The following is a 21,483-nucleotide window of genomic DNA, read 5'->3' as shown; positions in this document are numbered from 1 at the left end:
ATAACTTAAGTTATTAGGAAACCTAATGCAAGTAGGACTTGTATTATAAGATTGAATAGGATTTAATTCTTATGTTTGTTTAAAGAGACCTCCCTTAAGGTCCCTAGGCATCCAAACCAGCAGCCCCACATCACCTTTAGAGATCCCCATGCCCTCTCTTCTCTTCTCCTTCTTTTCTCCCTTCGGCATCCCACACGCCCCACCTTGGGTGTCCCATATCATCACGCCCAAAAGGGCTGTTGGGCGTCACCTTTAGTGCTAGTTCCTGATGCACGGTAGCAGCACAAGAAATGGAAGAAAGACAAGAGAAGAGAAGAAAAAAAAGATCAAAGAAAGAGATCAAGAGTTGGTCGCGATCCAAGCTTCGTTCGAGATTCAACAGGCTGAATTTGCTTAGAAAAAAAAATTCAACTTGAAGAGGACTGCTCCAGGTTGATTCCGAGTGGATACTCGTAGAGACCGGATACTTGTGTGGTTAGAAGAAAACTTTTTTTTTCAGATCCAGATTTGAAGAAAGAAATCGTGAAATAGGTATGTGATTTGATCACATATTGAATTTTAGCATATGTACAATTTCAGCATGTGAACTAGATCTTTATGGTTTATATTTTTATGCATACATCATATAGATTAAAAGGTATTTTAATCTTCTCTTCTATTGTGGTATTTTGAAAAGAAAGTTTTGAAACACACATGCATGTCCTAACATACGAATTTCAATAAAAAATACACCGACTTGATTACGATCAGTCAAAAGATATTCAGCTTACCACCGTCTATCAAATATCTAAATACACCGATTTGACTGCGGCCAGTCGAAGGATATTCAACTTATCACCATCTATCAAATATCTAAATATCTAAAAAGTATATAAAGTATGTCAATTGACATTAGACTAACGAATAAATTCTACTATAGTTATTACTAACATCTAACTTACTGATGGATAATCGGTTGTCCGACTGTGATTTCACGACATTGAAAGTACAAATGTAAAAAGAAAATCTGTACTTAGAAAATTTTTCTTTTCATTCATTGAAGAGAAGATTACAAAATTGGATCTGAGGTCTGATTACAAAATTGAACTATCTAATTACAAAAAAAATGTTATACCGATCACCAATCATTTTTTTCATCACCTTGCTCCGGCACAGCCTTAGTAGTTGGAGCAGATCCTGGTGCAGCTGGTGCATCTCCTTCAGCTGGCATGGTACCCTCTTCAGCAGCCTCTTCTCCCGAACAAAGAGGAATGACGCTGCTCAAGTCCAAGTGCGGATGCAATTTTTCATCTATATCTCGACTGTCCTTGTATCTGACACAGTAAGAAACGAATCCATCCTCGAGAATCTCATCCTTGAATTTTTTCGAATCCTTGAAGTTCTCGATAACCAGACTCAAGGCATCTTTCACCAATTCAACTTCAGTCTTTGCGAAGGCTGACTCGGCATCAGCCAGTGCCAGCCTTTTCATAGTGGCCCGATGCCTGCCGTGCTTCACTTCCAGCTCTTCAATGCATCTGTCTCTTTCTCTCTGGAGCCGACTGATGGAATACTTCTTGCTCCTGATCTGAGACTCAAGAGATGTGATGTTTTGTTGAGCCAACTCAAATTCGGCTCTGGAGGATTGAAGGTTGGCCGTCATACAGGAGATTTCTTCTTGAAGCTTCTTCTCTCGTTCAGTTATCGCATGAAGCTGTTCAACGACAGCAGTCTTTTCGGCGCTGGCGGCTGCCACCTCATCCATCCACGTCTGGTGAAAGTTAGCAATTCTTCGATATCCACTCTCTAGAGCGTACATATCGTATGTCCATTGAAAGAAAAAGACAAAGTCGAGTCAGATTAAAAAAAAAACAGAGAAAGGAATGCCAGAAACTTACCCCAAGCATCGTCGGATAAAAGAAAAAAAATATTTCGGACACCATTCGATTTCTCCTGTTCATCCTGTCAGTCGGGAGAAGCACAGCCTTGATAAGTCATCTGGCCAATGTGGATTAGCCAAGGCCGACTCACCGACAGAAATGCTGATGTCGAAGAGGGTGGAGAGGCCTGCAGACGATCCATCGTTGACGAAAGTAGCTGGCATCTTTCTTCGGTTCTCAGTTGGCGGTTGCACACTTGAAACCGCCATGAAATCAGTGCTTGACTGTGCCTAAGATCGCTCTGCTGGAGGAACAACTAGTGCTGCAGCAGATTGCTCGAGTTCGGCCACGACTTTTGATTTGGCCCGAATCCCCACTAATGGAGCTGCTGATGGTCCTACTGCGACTTCTTCGTCTCTCGCCGTCTCGACTTCAGCAAACGGCACTTCAGTTGGCGGAAGCATTGTCGGAGTTGATAATGCTAGGATCGGCTCAGGGGCCATCTCCGATGCAACATCGGGTTCCTTTGCCGATACCGATGGAGTATCAACCCAACTTTTTCTCGATGGTTGGGAGGATCCAACATCGATCACTATCTTCTTCTTGGCAGCATGCGAATGGATGTCAGTAGTCAAAACTCATGCCCTTGTCCACATAGATGTAATCAAAAGATAAAGATCAGCACAAAATTCAGAAACAAACAAAAAAAAAATAAAGTGGCCGACTATGTTATACCTAAAAAAGTTACCGAACTAAGTTCGGTATCATAGAGAGTCTGTTCGGTCATTAGCTCTCGCTGTGGTGGAACTTTCATATCTTTTTGTCAGAAAAAGTTTTCTCGATCGACAGTATTCACCCGACTATTCTCGTTAGGGCCAGTTCTCGAATCACCCCAGCACGAAGAAAAGCCCTAAAGAGACGAAGAAGAAGCAAAGAAAAATTAATTCTTCCATCCATGAATGGACGATGGAAGACCGTAGATGAAAGAAAGGCCCTTCCTTGGATTGAAAAACCACCAATCCTTGGCTTTGAGGTGAGGACGGAGAACAAAGAAAGCTCGAAATAGAGAATGATGAGAATTAGTCGGGATAAGATGACATAACAAGGCGAAACTAATGATCAACCAGATAGAGTTCGGAGCCAGCTAAGGAGGATAAAGATCGTAATAGTCAAGAAGATTCCAGATGAACTCCGAAATCGAAAATCGAAGACTAGCCTAAAGGTCCTCGACATAAAATGCAACTCGATCCGGAGGAAGAGAGTTTATCCGACTGTCCGGATCAAAAGCGGAAAGCTGATATTGCTTCGGAATACGGTACTGTTTCCGGAGTCGTTCAACATTGGGCTCGAATAAAGAAGTGACCTTTGTCTTCAGATCCGAAGGAGAATCATCGATTGGATTCTCCAATCGACTATCCCGAGAAGATGAAGCTTTTTTACTCTACCAACCATTGAAAATGAGAATAAAAAAGAAAAAGAAAATCTTAAGAGAAGGGGATGGAAACTCGATTTGGAGCTAAAGATGATGCAAGGAATAAGAAAACTTGAGAAGCTCCTAACACTGGGGCAGAACCTTCTGTTGCAGAGAAAGAATAATGAATGCAAAAGTAAAAAATCTAAATGAAAATGATTTTATATATGTAGGATCCCTCAACGATCCAGATGAAGTCACTTAAATCAGGATCTCCTTAGATGTTGACACGTGATTACATCAAGATCGATCATTGATCGGACGATTCGATGCACCTACTCCTAGATCGTGCCCCCTCACCATTATCCACGTAAATAGCACAGAGTCAATGACATCTAGACACGTGGCCAAAAACTACTAATCAAAATCAAATTGTCTGAATTCTCCGGATGCCAAATTATCTTTCTGAAACAACATCTCAATGATGATCCCATAGTTATCGAAACAACAAAATAGCTAAAGACCTCTCATATTTCAAAAATTATTAATGTCTGCAGTCGAATTGGGGCTTGAAATAGTACGTGACAACTCTCATCGTCCAAGGTGATAGACCACGTGACGACATGCATGTCAGACTACCTTGGACTTGGGAGTGGGGGACAATTATTGGGATAATTCAACCGACCCTCGATTTTGACTCTAAATCGGCTTCATGGATACAAAATGCCGACTAACAATTAGTTGGCCAACCTACAGTCGGTTATCCTCAACCATCGACAGATTTAGCTACGACAACTCGATTAATCTTAGATCGATGACCATCGATATATCAGAGTTATCGATCGATGCTCATTCGGATCTCCACGACTTCTACCGACATACGATCGACGTACTATTATTACCGATATATAGTCGTCTTATCTAAAACTGCCAGCGCAGAAAGTGCATAATGGCCAAAACATGATCAGTGGTGGGTATAACTACCCATCCTACGATCACATAATACCAGAATATGCGGGACTCACGTATCTAACCATTACATACGGTTACCAACTATTCGTCTATAAAAAGAGGTAAATGAACATCATTTGGTAAGGCACTTTTGGGCTGAGACTCTGCCACTTTCAAAATTCTATCTGCTGTTCATCACTCTCTGCTGACTTAAGTATTGGAGGATCCCTACCGGACACAACTCCGGTCAGTGTAGATTTCTTTTGCAGGTGCTCTTCTCCGACGACGGATGCAACAGGGGATTGAGCGCAACATGACCTATAATAAGGTATATCAGTTTTTATTGGAACTAAATAACCAAATAGGATTTTAGTATGAAGTTGAGACTACCGTAAGAAAAAATTGATGTTGATCATGCAATAATTTATTATTCAAGTTATGATTTGTTATTATTTTCTATTGATTGTTTTGAATGGATTTATAAATTTATGATGCCTTCATTTCTTAATTACTTTCTATTATATAATGATTGTTTAAATAATTGGTTGATTTGATGTGGCGGTGTTCTATAGAGAAGCAAAATTTTTTTCTTTATATTAAATAATTAATATTTTATTTTTTGATGCTTATAGAATAGATTCTACAAACCTATCTTATAACATTATTAATTTTTATACTTACTAACATTAATAGTAAAAAAAATATTATCATTATTATCAATTAAATTCATGTAATACGAGGTTAAGTATTAGTTTTAGAATAAAACCTTTCTAATGAGATGATGAGAGAAAAAATGATTTTTTTTTTTTCGTGGAGATGATGCTATGTGCACACGTTTCTTCTCTTCCGTTTGGAGAAGATACCTCAACTATTCATCTCACCCCACACGTACGGAAAAAATATCACGATAAATTTTTTTTTTTTTTATAAAAATTTTTCAACCATGAGAATATTTTGGTTAATATATTTAAGACCACTGTGATAGAGTGATATTAGATACCCGGATTTTATATCTCTACTACATTAAAAGATGATTTAAAAAATAAAAATAATTTAAAATTATCATCGTATAGAATTATGATGATATAATTAAATATAATGATCTTATTATCACCATCAACACTATTTTTAGTTCTAGATAGATTATTCTGTACCAAACGCCTCCCTAAGATTTCCTATTCGACCTCTCACAGGAAAAACCGTACCTAAACCCAACTTAACCCAAAGCGCCCATAGTGCATGCACCAGGTACAATTGGACCGCGTCAAATCCCACGGTGGATAACACGCCACGCTACCCCTTGTATTTCACCAATTCCCGATTGCGCGCAATCCACCGTCCATATCTCCGGGATTTGTCCTGGTTCCCTCGCACCTGGTGCAAGCAATAATTTCTCCAACCCAACTCCGCTATATAAGGCCGAGCTGTCGCTTAGGTCCCCCAAAAACCTAAACCCCAGAACCTCCCCAACGCTGAGAGCCAAGAAAGTTCTCCAATTTCCCTCTCTCCGGCCTCTCGCTTCCTTCCTCGTTCCGTACGAGAATGGCAGCTCTCACTGAGAAGAAGGCGCCCCAGAGGAAGCGGCCCATCAACGGAACGAAACCCCACAAGACCTTCAAGAAGCCGAGAAAGGATAAGACACGCCCCCCGGCTCCATCGGAGCTGCCCTCTTCCCTCCTCGTTCAAGACGACGATCCTGATTTCCCTAGAGGTTTTTTCTTACCCATTCGTTGATCCTATCGTTTCAAAAGCTAATCTTGATGCTAAAAGAAAGCCCTCTTCTTTGTTCTTGGGGGATTTTTGATGGTTGGATCAGGAGGAGCGAGCGTTCTTACTCGGGAGGAGATAGCAGAGGCTCGAGCGGAGGCCGAAGAGGAGTTTGAGAGGGAGTCCAAGAAGAGCAAGGACACAAGGAAGAACAAAGGGGCCCAGAAGTCGTTGGCTGAAGCCGTGGATGATTTTGGATCACTTTTTGGCGATGGCGTGACCGGGAAGCTACCTAGGTTTGCCAACCGCATCACGTTGAAGGTATCCAGTGCATTTAATTCCCTTTGCCGTAGATTTGTGAGCTTTCAACTAATCGGCTGTTGTTGTGTGAATACATCAATCTTCTGATGACTGTCTGCAGACTTATCCTTCTTACTTCTGATATTTTTTATTTCACAGAATTATTATTTGCATTCCCTAAATTTGATAATTAACAAACCTTGCTGAATCTCTGTTTATTACGCAGTTGTATTGGATGTATACGCTGGGGCTTGGTGGATTTTGTTGGGTGCACAGTCCATGAGTATATGACTGTTTCTTTTAAAGCTAGATAACCAAATCTACCTTTGTAAACAAATCAATAATTTATAAATGTTAGCTTTGAAGAATTATAAGATTCCAAATTTTTGTTATCCATTGATTTAATGCAAAGATATGGAAATTAAGATACCATGCAAGGAAATGAATTAATCATGAATGACTCATTCACATGAAGTGGAAAGCAATATATGAAGCACAGGACACTCAATATTCAGTCTTTTATGGAATGTTGGTGATTGGACACCAGTGCATAATGTTGATTCATTCACACTGAACACTGTCATACTAGAAGAGCTTCATGTTCCAACATCTTAAGATTTATAGGGTTAGCAGCAGTCTCCAATTTGATGTTTCTTTATGGACAAACATAAGCTACTGCATTATTAACATGCAAAAGCCCATGATTGCAGCAAGAATTAATGGTAAGTATGGTCTTTTCAGGTTACATAGTGAATCAATTCCATGAATAAAGCTGTGCCAACTGGATTTACAATGTATAAAATTGACTGTAGATGTGACTGGCATACATTAATAGTCTCAATAGAAAACGACTATTACTACTTGTGTACAATCCTTTATTTCATGGTTTTCTAGGCATAGCCGCCCCAGCAAACCCGCCCCCCCACCCCTCCCCAAACCAAAAAAAAAAAAAAAAAAAAAAAAACTTTTGGATATGTCTAGGTGCTTTATACCTTAAAGTATATGACCTATGTTCTGTTGTACAAGTTTCTTTCATATTTCTTAAGAAAACTTGGTCCATGTGGTCCTTCCTTCAATAACCAGTGCATATCCAACCGTAAGTAGACTAGTCTGTTAACTTATTCAAACAAATGCCGGACGCTTGGTCCTTCGACAAGGTTTCCAGTGGGTAAACATTTTGAGGCCATTACATCTCACTCAGGACACTTAGCCATGTTGGATTTCCACCAGCCGACCATGAACATGGTGCCCCCCATGAACATGACTGTGTTGGTATGAGCAGTGGGAAGAATGCAGGTCAGGTCTTTCCAAAGCAGCATGGACTTCTGCATTTATATATGTGCAGGTATACATATATGCATACATATATACATGCACCATGAGATTTTACAAGCAAGCTAGAATGGTAGTTTGATTTAGTTTAACAGTGAGCAATAAGGGGCTCGCTGCCTGCAGCAATTATCTCACCTCCCTCTGATGATGAAGCTTGTATTCTCCTGATTTAATAAATTAATCACATCTTTCATGTTGTTTCATTTGTGGCTATCAGATTAGACTGATGAACAATTCGTAAAAATTCAAAGAGTTCAAACTGCATTGATCATATTGTTATTGATTATATAGATAAATATCTGTTATATATTGATGCATAAGATTATGTATCATTGTATGGCATATGGCATTGCTCCATACAATGTGACACGAAGGGATCCCAGTCAATATGAAGAACAATGCATGCTATGAAAGTATACGGGGATTGTGTGTTGTCATCAAGGGCTTCTTGCATACAGTGTGGTGTGATATTGAAATCGTGAGATATGAAATGTATAGTCTCATATGTTTTTTCAGCCCTACACACCATTCTGGATATGCAAAGTTTGCAAGTTGTTTTATAACTTGCATGGTAATTGAATCTTTTATTGCTTTTTGGCCAGAATATTTCACCAAGAATGAAGCTTTGGGGAGTCATCATTGAAGTAAACACAAAAGATCTTGTAATTGGTCTTCCAGGGGGGCTAAGAGGATATGTTCGTGCAGAAGAAGTGTCTGACATTATTATAGATGATGGAAACAAGGTATTTATATATCAACACTTGAAATAAAATTTTTCGAGGAAGCTTAAAAGATATGCTGCTCACAAGTTCTCTCTCTCGCTCTCTCTCTATAAGAGCTAGCTTACTCCTGCTTACTTTGACACCTAAATTATGTTAAGTCACTGTAAGGTTGTTGTACTTAAACTGAATTTAACATTAGAGACATGCTGTTGAGTTATTTTAAGACCATCTATTTTGTTCTTAATTTTGCAGGATTCTGAAAGTAATTTGCTTTGTAGCATATTCCATGTCGGGCAGCTTGTTTCTTGCATAGTGGTACGGGTGGATGATGATAAGAAAGATGGAAAGGGCAACAGAAGAATTTGGCTGTCACTTCGCCTTAGTTTGCTGTACAAGGGCCTTATGTTGGATGCTGTTCAAGATGGCATGGTATGTAATGACCATTTAAGGGAATAAAAATTGCTAATAAAATTCTTTTGTTCCTAAAATGATATAATGGACCCTTGCATTATCTATTCTTCTAAATTTTGGTCTGTCAGTCATTTATTTATTACTGGCCTATTACCGATTAGACTTTGTCTATGCATGCAAAATTCTTAACTAGAAGGAAGTAGTAGCATAAAACTTTAGATACAAAAATGTGCTTCCATGTTGTTAGGAGATACCACTATCCTGAAATTACACTTAATGATTATGTAGTCCAGTCCAGAAATTTGTGTTCCGTTGAAGTATAGAGAAGCCACTTTTGCTATGGAGAATTGCATCTTTGTTTCAACCTGAGGTAGGCATTACAAACATCTTAGTTGTATAAACAATAATAAATTTTCTAAAAAAATAATGCCTGATATTTGTTGATATGTAGAGTTGCAATGCCACGAACATGAGTTTTAGTTGAATATACAAAAAAACTATTGTTCTTTATAATAATTAAATAGAGCTTTGGCTTATGCAATTCTTCCATTATATCAAATAATATACTTTAATGAAGCTCATAGGTTTTCTGTGAGGTAAACTTTTCCTACAAGGAATTTAAAAAATGTTATAGGGTAATTCTAGGATTCTAGTCAATTGGCTGCTACCATGCTGGTCGCTCACCGGCATTGCTATGGCAAGTTGGATGCCTTATGGTATAGCTGGCCAGGGAATGTTATTGTCATTTTTTAGATTTGTTGTTTTAGACCTTCTCTTGGCTAGTCAAACCATATCTAATGCATTAGATATCCAAAAAATGGGGGGGGGGGTGCAAGTTGATCATACATTCATGTTCTTACTGTATGAATCAAAATAAAAACCTAACATGTTGCACCCGCTCCTGAATTTCAAAAGCACATGATTTTGGCATGCATTTTAACGAAAAAATACAAAAGAAATGGGTTATAGGGCTGTTACTGAGATAGCAATGGTTAAGTGACTTCTCATTAATTTCTCACTATGTATGACTTAATTACTACAAATTCTGGTCCAGGCCTCCTCTAGCTGAAAACTCCCTCCCAATGTTCAAATGAGCACAAGGAAAAAAGGAGTGTTTTCTTACCTTTAATTTGGTACCGTTGGTTTGGAGAGGTTCGCTGACGAATTGGTGTTCAGGGTGCTGGTTCTTTATTGGTGCTTGTACTAGACTGAAATTAAAGGTTTTGAAAATGCGAAAACACTATACCTCTTTCTATATGATGTTAGGATTTAGATTTTAGGTCTCCTCAAGTCATTTTAAGCTTTCAGGTTGATCTCTCTCTCTCTCTCTCTCTCTAAAACCATGTAAGCACCAATTCCTTAAGCATTTGAAGATCACCAATTGGGTTCACCAATTAAAAGACAATCAACTTATCCTATCCATTATGATTTTGGTCTAACAATGTTGATTTAGTAAATGATATTATGGCTTACTCAGGATACTGACAGTTATTATCACCATAATTTAGATACGTATTTTTTGGTGTTCACCTAATGACCTCTATGTGTCTTTGTCAATTCTATTCAATCTCTTTTTGAGTATTACTTTTGTTTTCCTAATCTAAGGACCTAAATAATTTCGTAATCCAGTCCTAGTCTTCAATGTTAATCTTTTTTTCTTGTTTGTCCCATAACTTCACAATGAGGTCAATATTTTAATGCTGACAAAATTGTTTGATTTCATTCTTCTTCTGTTTTTATAATTTGATGGTTGATTGCATCACGATTTACCAACATTGGATTGTCATCAAGAATTCATCAAGTTAGCTGGCTGACTATTCTATTTTGATTTTTCTCGACCTTCATTACTTCTATACATATATTCCTAGTGATAGTAACTTGCTCATCCTAGTTCATGCATTTGCATTTCCCTTTTCTCCTTAATACAATGCTTGATCAAGAAAATCAGTTATATGGTCAAGAAAGAGGCATCTCCGAACTTGAAATGGTGAGGACGACATGGTTAACCTTGTTCAACTATATTTTGTGTATTTTAACTGCAATTTGTGTAAGACTGTGTCAGTGGAACCATCCCAAACTATCCTATTTGGGGCATATTGAGCCATACCAGCGGTGGATTGGCCCATAAGTCAAGAAACCAGTGGAGAGGGAGAGGGAGAAGGAAAGAGAGGAAAAGAGAGAGAGAGAGAGAGGTGGGGAGGGAGGGAGGGAGGGAGGGGAGAGGAAGGGTGACAGCCGCCCGGCGAAAGGCCGCGCAGGGTTGGGGAGGGGCATACTAGGGTGGAGGAGGGGGGCCTTCTTTTATTTTGACGAATTTAAGTGAAGTAGGCAAAAGGGTTTCCAACTTCACTTAAATTTTTTTAAATAAAAAAGGGCTTCCCTCTGTGATCCTTGTTTCGAACAAAATAGGGGAATCGGAGGGTGGAGCCACCTTTGCCCCTCTCTGGCTCTTTGTTGGCTGTCCACCACCTTCCGTCTCTCTCCCTCCCTCCCAATCCGTCTCCCTCCCCCTCCTTCTCTCTTTTCCTCTCACCTGTTCTCCCTCTTCCCTGCCCTCTCTGTCATGTTGGGCTGCATTCTACTGACCTTCTCCCTCTCTCCCCTTTCCATTCTCCTTCCTTCTCCCCCCTCCCTCTCTTCCCCTCTCCTAATCTCCCTTTCCCCCGGCCTATCTACCATGTCGGTATGGGTCCTGCATGGAATGGCACCAGGGCATATACCACATTGTGCCATTGGGCAATATGGGACCGGGTACGGGCACAAAAAATCCTCGGTGTAAGCATGGCTGAACTTGTAATCTCTTATGGTCCGAAATCAATTTTAGATTTGGAATTTTTTATATTTATTTATGAAATATCACCAAATCATACAAAACGTTGTGGGAATAAGTCCAGTCCAAAATTGTAAGAATACTCATTTTTCAATAGTTACATTGAAGCTCTAAATTCTTGGTGGTTTTTGCCTTGCTGTATATAGGCCCTTCTTTCTTAATCTTATATGTAATCTAAATCATGGATTTAATTAAATTAACCTTGAACATCAAACTAAACTTGCCATGAAAGAAAAAGAAATATCCCAGCTATAACTCTAATTCTGTGACACCTTTAGGTCAAAATAACTTGATCAAAAATGGCTACAATTCTAATTCAGTGACACTTTAGGTCAAAATAACTTGGTCAAAATGGGATCTTTTGTGAACCTGACACATCCAATATATGCACCTCATGTGGTATCCCCCAAAACCAGGATAACTTGGTTTGCATAGGCTTCAGAATTTCAAGCTACTGCCCTTCCATATTTGCCACCAATAAGGAAAGTTGAAAACTAATTTTTGTAAACTGAAGACCCATTTAAACCTAAACTGCCAAGCCTTCCCTACATTTTGTCATTTCAGTGCTGGGCTTTCCTGATGTCCATTAAATCAGAAACGCTTATCTGTTGACAATGTTTGTCCATTTCAGGTTCTGACTGCACAAATAAAGAGTATTGAAGACCGTGGTTATATTCTTTACTTCGGAGTGTCATCTTTTACTGGTTTTTTGCCAAAGAGTGAACAAGGTAGCGAATGCCACCCTGCCCAACTGTTCCATCATGACTGTTGATGTACATACACAATTACATGTAGGCATGCATGCACAGACTCTCTCTCTCTCTCATGCACACGCACACGCACACACGTTTATGTATCTTGTGTACCCATCCTTCTCACACTTTTCCAATTGTTGATCATAATTTGTTCATGGTCCTGGGAGCACTAGTCAATATTATGCTCTTTTTTTGGTGGAGCCTGGTTAGGGTGCTGATCAACAAATTACCTTATTGTCATGCTTGACAATCTTTTTTCCTTTTTTCTTTTGGCAGATGGTGGCGTATTTAGTAGTGGACAACATTTACAATGTGTTGTCAAAAGTATAGATAAAGCTCGAGCTGTTGCTATTGTGAATTCTGATGCCGATTTGGTGTCTAAAAGTGCTGTATGTTTTCACTTGTTCCTTTGAGTTGCATCCTTGAAGTGCTATGTCATTTCTAGTTCACCTTCATTCTTCGTACATCTTCATTGGATGTCAAATACCTCTATGATTTATGTAGATGAAAGATCTAAAAGGACTCTCGATTGACCTTTTGGTTCCTGGCATGATGGTTAATGCTCGTGTCCACTCTACCCTTGAGAATGGAATTATGCTGTCATTCCTCACTTATTTTACTGGAACAGTGAGTTCTTGACTACCTTTATGTTATTGATATATCCATAGCAACAAATTAAATAGCAATTCGAATTTGTTCTTTAATTCACTTGTTCCTTTTCAGGTAGATATTTTCCATCTGCAAAACTCCTTCTCCCATGCAACTTGGAAAGATCACTACAATCAGAATAAGAAGGTATCTAGAATTCCATCACTTTCTAAGTTATTTACTCCATTGTAGTCTATCATCTTCAAACAAAATAACCTGTAAGTCTTTTTAGTTTTTAACTATCTAGATAGTTGTCTTCTTCCCTTCATTAACCTTGTCAATGTTAATATCTAACCCTCCCTCTCCAAACACACACAACATATACACCAAAAAAACCTTCCACTCATAAAAAAAAAGAAGCACAAACTAACCCGCTCTCTAATATAATTATATATGTTAGTGCACATTTAAACTCAAAAAAATTGGGATTTGTCAACACTTTGAATTTGTATGGGCTTTCAAGGTGTAAACTTTTGAAAGTAATAATATTGAAGTTAGTCAAACAACTAAATATTGTCTTTCTAATAATTACAATTGTATGCCATTAGAATATTTTTCATTGGAAGTTTTACGGAGCAAAGTATTGGCAATTTTGGTAGAATGGATTATATACTCTTGTCCTCAACTCGCTCTCTTTAAAACAGCACATACACATGTTCATTCGTGTGTATTCATACGTATGTGCGTATGTGCCTATATACATTTGTATATCTATCTAACCACATGAATATATTTATATGTATATACATTTATGTAGATGGATATATTGCATATTGATATGTATGAGTACATATATGTATATATATATGTGTGTGTGTGTGTGTGTGTATTTTCCAGTACATGTATATATATAGATACAGGCAGACAGACCTGCACACAACACCGACATATGCATGCGTGCAGGCATATATTCATACATATATACATTTCTGTTTGCCTATCTATCAACCTCATTACTTGTGTCAGGCCATTAGTCATATTGTGTTTTTGCCAATTGAAGGTGTGACACACTTGTAATTCTTCCCTTGTTCCTAATATATTCATAGCACTAAGGAGAAAATGAATAATAAAAACCATAAAAGAAATAAAAAGCACATGGAGAAAACGATTTTTAAAATTAATCAGTATATCTTTGGATAAATTCACTAATAGAATTTGTATGAAAATTTAAGCTGCAATATATATTTTTTGAATTAAGATAGTTGAGAAGATCTTTTGCCCCATCCATTTCTTTTGTCAGTTGCCAAACTCCATCAATGTCATCTCATGATTCTTAATTATCAATGGAACCTGGCTTCTTAGTTGCAAGACATGTTATTTTCTAGTTGGCATATTAACTCTTGAATGCTATTCCCCCATTTCGTTTCTATGTTACAGTCAATTTGTGCCAAGATATCCCATTATTATTTTAAGTATCCTGATCATCATTGTCTATGCTATACATATTCTATCTTTAAACTTTATGCATCTTTTAGTACTGTCTTATGATGTGCACTCATTATTAATTTAGGTGAATGCTCGGATATTATTTATTGATCCATCAACTAGAGCTGTTGGGCTGACCTTGAATCCTTACCTTGTTCAAAATAAGGCTCCTCCTTCTGTAAGTGGCATAATACTTTTATTTTGTTCTTGTTGTTCTCTTCTTTCCTTCTACTGGAAAAATGAAGACCAACTACAGTAATTGGAACTGGTGATTACAGTTGTGCAGCTAGTGAGCTGAATCTTCCAATTACAATATTGGATATTATTTCTTTATAGAGTTCTGGCATATTTTATGTATGGAAGTCTGTTGATTCTTAGTTGCCAGAATCTTATGCCTAGGTGATGCACTCACCTTGGAATTTTTCCAAAATCTTGAACCTCCACCTGTGTTCTAATAGATTCTTTGCTAAAAGTATTTATTGTCTGCTTCACGCACCCCCATGCCCACTTCTGATTCTGGCAACTAAGAGTTGTTTGTCTTAATTTTTACATGTTTCTCTTTCTACTAATATCTGACTCTTATCTTTAGATTGTCAGAACTGGAGAAATTTATGATAATTCACGAATTTTAAGGGTTGATAGAGGGATTGGTCTTCTTCTTGAAGTACCTTCTTCTCCAATTCCTTCACCTGCATTTGTCAGTGTAAGTGTATCTTTTAGTAGTTTGATGCTTTCTTGTGCTTTGATATAGGTTTTTGGGCACTTGTTAACTTGAATGTGGCCTCCCTCCTGCCCTTTTCCCTATTTGGCAGATATCTGATGTTTCTGATGAAAAAGTTACAAAGCTAGAAAAAAAGTTCAAGGAAGGAGATTATGTTCGTGTTCGTGTTCTTGGAATGAGACATTTAGATGGACTAGCAATGGGCACCTTAAGGGTACTATTTAATGCTTTCTTTAACTTCTCTTAAGCCAATAGGATGTGGTCTTTTACAGGCATCATACTATGCATTCTATTTAGTTATTTTCTGTATCCTGTAGCTTCATCAATACCACCCTGTTTTAATCTTTTGACTAATGCATCAGGTATACTACATTAACCAAAAATGAACCAAAATGTTGCATGGAGGAATTGGCCTGAAAAGCCAGCTATAATTGAATTATGGATGAACTTTTAGTTGCATGTGTTGTTAAATGGTGTACGATAATCATGATGTTACCTACCTTGGATGGGTTATATCTAAGGTGGGATAGATTTGTGTTTTTTCTGCACAAATTCTCATTTGTGCTTGCATTTGGATTCCCCTTATGGCTTTCCTTGCACTTCTTGCTCAATGTAATGCTAAAAGCATAAGCCTACTGCATCCTTTTCCTTTAGTTAAGGGCTGATTCACAAATCCTTCTTCTTGAATCATTTTTGTTTGGCTCTGATCACAAACGAATGGAGGTTTCTCTTTTAATTATTCACGCACAAACTTTTATCTCGATTTCAATTATTTGCAAAATCGGGAATGCGAGAAGCTTCCATGATTTTAACATATGTGGAAGCAAAGGTGAATTTGAAGAGAATCAAGAGATACTTGTGGATGGACCAGAATACTCTGTGCTAATAGGGTTTTGATTGTGGTCAACTTTATCAGTATGCTTACTGTTTAAAAAGAGTAATTTTGCTGGGAATTGATATTAGATGTTACTACTAAATGCGGCTATATAAGGAGCTTTCTCTTAATGGACATTATCCAGTGGATGCCCCCTTGGTGCATGTTTTTTGCAGATGAGATGAAAGGAATTACTTGAGGGCAAAGTTTTAACAAGCAGCAATACATCTGCACATGCCATTTGGAGTGAAACTCTAGTGTAGTTAGTTCAGAGGATTATTAAACAGGTTGCTTTTGCTGTATTAAATTTTATTACATAAGAAGATCCAGAGACAAAATGAGGCTGTCTTTAGTTGGGTCAAGAAATGGTGGATAAAGTGAAGATGTATCTCTAAAGTGTTATGTGTTTGTAATCAAATAATATTGACATAGGAAACTTCACTAACTATTTGTAGGACCAGCAGTTTTCAATGGACTTGAATGTGGGGCAGTTAAACAATGAGCATCGGATGAATCTAATATAAATGATTTTGAGATCGATGCACAATGATACTAGGAGGGATAGAGTGAGCAATGCGAGAAAAGTTAGGCATTTGTGGGGGGAAAATGCAATAACACTGTTAGTGTTGGGCTGGGCATCTCTGCTGTAAGCCTGATGTGACCCTGTGATGCAGAATGTCGGGAACTGAAAGTTGATCAGGTTTTGTACAGGCAAACCCCTAGTTGATGGGACGAGTCTTTATGTATGTTGATGTGTATACTTAGGATCTAATTGAAATTAGACAGGTATTCACAGGGTTCTGACTGGCCTAAATGGTTGCCCTGCTATCACACAATCTTGTGACTTAGCAGGCATATAAGCTCTAAGAGCACTTGTTATGGTTTAGTATGCGAAAGACCGGTTTGAATTAGTTGCTATTAATTTTAAACTTTCTTCTCATTTTGTTCTTGCCAATCTTTTAAAATCTTTTCTTGTTTCAGAATGCCATGCAGGGCAGTTCTTTATCTATTAATCGGACTGTTCAGCTTCCTAAGTTTAATGTTTTCTTATGCACATTATGTTCCTCTGTTCTGTGTTATGCACATTATGTTCTTCTGTTCTGTGTTTACCATCCTTCTTGACCAATGCTCTGTTCTTTATTATGTACCACTTAATTGTATCTTATAATCATCATTGGGATTGATAATAGGGAATCAAGTGTTAGCATAGTAATGTCAGTAAACACAGGACTATCTGGAAGCATCAATGTTACTTATTTAATTTCCTTCCTGATATATCTTGCTATAGCCTTTGTAAACTCAAGATTGATAATAGTAATACTCTGTTTTTTATCTTGACTTTTAAATTTGTCTAAGGCATCATTTATTTTTTAGATGGATAATGGTAATACTGTTTTTTTATCTTGACTTTTGAATTTGTTTAATGCATCATTTTGTTAGTATTTTTTTTTTTAATATTCTTGAAGGTAGCTTGCTTTACAGTATTTTTTGCATCACTTTTAGAGAAGAATCTGGATGCGGGACTTTCTCAGCCATGTTGGTTTGCTTACAGGCTAGTGCTTTGGAAGGGTCGGTTTTCACTCATTCAGATGTCAAGCCTGGAATGTTGGTCAAAGCTAAGGTTATTGCTGCGGAAAATTTTGGTGCTATTGTCCAATTTTCTGGTGGTGTGAAAGCTCTTTGCCCCCTTCAACACATGTCAGAGTTGGACATTCTAAAGCCTCCCAAGAAGTTTAAGGTCCTTTCTTTATTTTCATTTTCTTTTACGGATCCATGATTCTTGAAAAGTAACATGCTCCAGATATCCTTACCATCAGAAGCTTAAAGTTGACTATTTGTCATATTATATATTTTTGTTTTGTTTATTCTTCCAACCTGCAGGTTGGATCTGAGTTGCGGTTTCGTGTGCTGGGTTGCAAATCCAAGAGAATAACTGTCACATACAAGAAAACTCTAGTATGTTTTACTCCACCATAACTATAAGAGCTTTCATACTGTTGGTTTCTGATGTCACTATCACTTAAATTATTATATAATGTAGATAAAATTTTATAGTGCTTTGCTTGTTTAAGTTTATTTATGTTTATTTACTATTTAGTTCTAATAAAACATCTTAATTTTATTCCTTTTTATTTCTGGCAGGTTAAATCAAGGCTGCCTGTGCTTGCTTCATATGCTGATGCTACTGAAGGATTAATTGTGCATGGATGGATAACTAAAATTGAAAAGCATGGTTGCTTTGTGAGGTTTTACAATGGAGTTCATGGTTTTGCACAAAGGCTAGACTCTCTCCACAAGTCCTGTCTTGTAATTTATTTTTATTTTTGCATGTAGTGCTATTACTTGTGGAGATTTGCACCCTATTAATTTTGCTCTATCCCGATGATTATATCTATAGCCTCTTTTTGATCTGGTAAGTCCTTGTGGGCTACACTTTGCCACCATATAGGACCTATAGGTATCTTGTGCTGGTTTTGTAGGAAGTCTATGTTCAGCTACATGTTTTTGCTTGATAGTCACCTGCATACTTTACCTTTTTTCCAATAGATTTCTTGGTCATTCAAATTTATAATGTGAAATTGCCTGGATTATACTATAGGAGGGTTATTTTTCAATGTTGCACTTGTTTAGTTGTATGCTGTTCATCAAGTTTTGCATTTTAATCAACAAGGATAAATAGGCGGACATGATATCCCATGGTTTTAAACTGATGGTTGTAATATGGCTTACATACCAGATAAATGAGATCTTCATGAGGATGTTATGTTTCAATGGAGGTTATGGGCTATCATGCCCTTTTGCTTAGTGATAATGGCAATGTGTAAGAATCAGCTGGAGCTTCTGCTTCTTCTTTTTTTTTTTTTTTTGGTGTGAAACATTAAGTACAGAATGGAGCTACAAAAGTTTATGTGGGATCAAATGTTGCTTAAGTGATACAGCTTTTGAGTATTTTGGACTTTTTATCAAGCTCTTCTTCCTTGAGAAATACTTCAGAAAATAATTAATGGAGAGAGGGGGAGAGAGAGAGAGAGAGCATACGATGTGGTAAAATGGTTTGATGGGTGATGAATAATATGAAATGAATATGTTGGCAGCATTTGACCTGCATGAACAAATTTGTCGAAGTTGTGGTGAAATTAGCCACATCATGGGCAGGAAATTGGCTATGAAATTTGTGTTTGTGCTATGTAGATGAATTGGAATGACTTTCATGTTGAGGATCTCTTAATATATGTTTTTATATTGTTAGTTTAGTAAGTAATGGTACTAGGGTCTGAATGCTAGTTTAACTTGCATTGGATCTAATTGGAGGATAGGGGTCTGAATATTATTGATGTGAAATCGAAATGCATGGGTGGAAAAATCCTGTGAGATGTTAAAACAGTCGGCATATTGTACTTCTGGCAAGGAGACATCCAGAATAACCATCATACATTGTTTCAATCTAAGGTACTCTGGACTAGAATAATACACAGTGACCATGCTAAATTTGGATTGATGGTCATTTTAATGGAAACATACTTTTGGACTTAGTGTTATTCCTGCACATGCCACAAATTTGTTAGGCTACCATCTTTTCATCTGTCAACATTGTTGATGTAACCAATGGTTTTAGATTACCATGAGATGCCTTCGTTCAGGATTGACATTGAAAGATAAGCTACTTGATGCCCCTCATCCCCTTGTTCATATCAATCAGCAGGAACAAAAGTACCCTTCTGAACAATTCCAAAATTTCAGACTCTGACACTGACTTTGTTGTTGGAATCTGCTGTTTAAGTGGAGGAATGAACTTCAACTGGACATATGTGTGTTGAGTGGATCTTTATGGAATTTAGTTTCTAATATACTATTTGATGCAAACATATGAAGGTAAATGTAGGAAGGAAGCCACGTATATATACTACATTTTTTCATTGGTATATAGTGTTATTCTCCATTCCATTTTATTCAAAATTTAGCATATCATTCTGTTACGTGAGTGATGCATGTATAATATATTCTTTTATTTCTTTATACATTTTAACCAGATCAGAGCTTGGATTGGAACCAGGAAGTGAGGCAGATGCTGCATATCATGTTGGACAGGCGGTCAAATGTAGGGTAATTAGTTCAGCTCCAGCTTCGCGAAGAATCAGCATTAGTTTTGTTATATCTCCCAAAAGGTTTACAACTCTTACTTGATTTCTCTATTTGTGTGTCAAAAAGAATTTCTCTATTTGTGTGTCAAAGAGGAGGATGGGGGGATGATGTTCCTTTTTTTTTTTTTTTTTTTGGAGTGGGGGTGGGGGTGGGGGTGGGGGTGGGGGCATGTGCATGTGAACATGTCTGAACCATCAGATTCCAAAAAAGGGTCGAAGTACTGGTTCTTAGCAGTTGGGCATACCCAGTCATATTGGGAGGGAACCACTGCTTGGTATGATGCTTATGTATCATACCGATACACTAGTTGGTGTCACCTTCACTGATGCCAGTGTGCTGGCATCAACTACGTTGCCATGTGTATGGTGTGTGCTGGTTGCCAATCCTCTTATGGGTACTGGTTGTAGTGGTTCCAGTGTACGAACCTTGTTTGAAATTCTTTCAGCCAATTAGTTCACTCAATGTTGCATCAAAGGTTTCCTTCTTGAACATTATTTAAGATGGCTATTTCATTCTCTGTTCCAAGTCAATTTAAGCTAGAAGCCTTTTGTTTTTTTGGTTTTTTTTTTTGGTTTTCTGGGTGCATGGCTGTGCATGTCATTTCATGCTTGAAAATTTACGTGGCTGCCTGCAATGTTAGTTTTTCACATAACCTGCCCAACCGTATTATTTTAGCCTTTTTACAGCAATCACTGCTGTCTGTCCGTCAGTTTCCTTTTGGGTATCTTGTGCTTTCTGTTTCAATGCAAATCTTCTGTTTTCAAAATTTCAGCTTGCTTGGTGTGGGTATACATCTCAAGAAGATATTCCTATAATTCATTATTTTAGTGGCAGGAGTTCTGAGAATGACGTTGCCAAGTTGGGTAGTATTGTTTCTGGTGTTGTTGAGCGACTTACGCCTGCAGCAGTTATTATCCATGTGAATGGAAATGCTTATTTGAAAGGGACATTATTTGATGAGCATTTAGCAGATCACCAGGGTACTTGTTTGATAAAACCTGCTTTTGATTTTTATGCTTTGACTATTGGCATGATGTGTGACCTGTCTTCATTCATACCACTGTTCAGGGCAAGCCGTTCTTTTGAAATCTTTATTGAGACCTGGATATCAGTTTGATCAGCTTTTGGTGCTAGGTATAAACTTCTTCTTATGGGTTTCCAAATTTGTATTGCCGTAGCTTATTTCAGTTTTGGCTTCTTTATAATTTTTTTAGGCATTTAGTGAATTCCTTCATTCTTTCTTTTTTAAAAGAAATATAGTTGACAAAATGCTTGAGGACACAACACATTATTATGATGATCTGAAGTTTTAGTTGCATTTAGATTGTGTTTAGTATCCATCATAACCATCGGCTCATGTCAATAGAACTTGGAATCAATTTGTTAAACTTATA

The 21,483-nt window shown here is 37.6% G+C and overlaps 1 protein-coding gene across 3 annotated transcripts in view; it reads left to right on the top strand.

Annotated features, from left to right (window-relative positions):
• The first annotated feature begins 5,656 nt into the window (after nt 1-5,656).
• LOC105054684 (rRNA biogenesis protein RRP5) overlaps nt 5,657-21,483 on the top strand; it is a 46,737-nt gene continuing 30,910 nt past the window's right edge. For 2 of the 3 annotated variants that reach the window (XM_010936257.4, XM_019854325.3), the window contains exons 1-17: nt 5,657-5,932; nt 6,038-6,249; nt 8,163-8,303; nt 8,535-8,711; nt 12,155-12,251; nt 12,555-12,667; nt 12,783-12,905; nt 13,002-13,073; nt 14,437-14,529; nt 14,941-15,054; nt 15,164-15,286; nt 17,499-17,684; nt 17,828-17,902; nt 18,089-18,225; nt 19,978-20,112; nt 20,918-21,069; nt 21,158-21,223. In XM_010936257.4, coding sequence (XP_010934559.1) covers nt 5,764-5,932; nt 6,038-6,249; nt 8,163-8,303; nt 8,535-8,711; nt 12,155-12,251; nt 12,555-12,667; nt 12,783-12,905; nt 13,002-13,073; nt 14,437-14,529; nt 14,941-15,054; nt 15,164-15,286; nt 17,499-17,684; nt 17,828-17,902; nt 18,089-18,225; nt 19,978-20,112; nt 20,918-21,069; nt 21,158-21,223 — 2,185 coding nt within the window. In that variant the 5' untranslated portion in view covers nt 5,657-5,763. The remainder of the gene's footprint in view (nt 5,933-6,037; nt 6,250-8,162; nt 8,304-8,534; nt 8,712-12,154; nt 12,252-12,554; nt 12,668-12,782; nt 12,906-13,001; nt 13,074-14,436; nt 14,530-14,940; nt 15,055-15,163; nt 15,287-17,498; nt 17,685-17,827; nt 17,903-18,088; nt 18,226-19,977; nt 20,113-20,917; nt 21,070-21,157; nt 21,224-21,483) is intronic. The other variant, XM_010936260.4, reaches the window with a different exon arrangement.

The sequence above is a fragment of the Elaeis guineensis genome, chromosome 2 (assembly GCF_000442705.2).
Source record: "Elaeis guineensis isolate ETL-2024a chromosome 2, EG11, whole genome shotgun sequence".
NCBI classification, from domain to species: Eukaryota; Viridiplantae; Streptophyta; class Magnoliopsida; order Arecales; family Arecaceae; genus Elaeis; species Elaeis guineensis.
The sequence above is the reverse complement of the archived record's forward strand: the minus strand, read 5'-3'. Positions and strand labels throughout refer to the sequence as shown.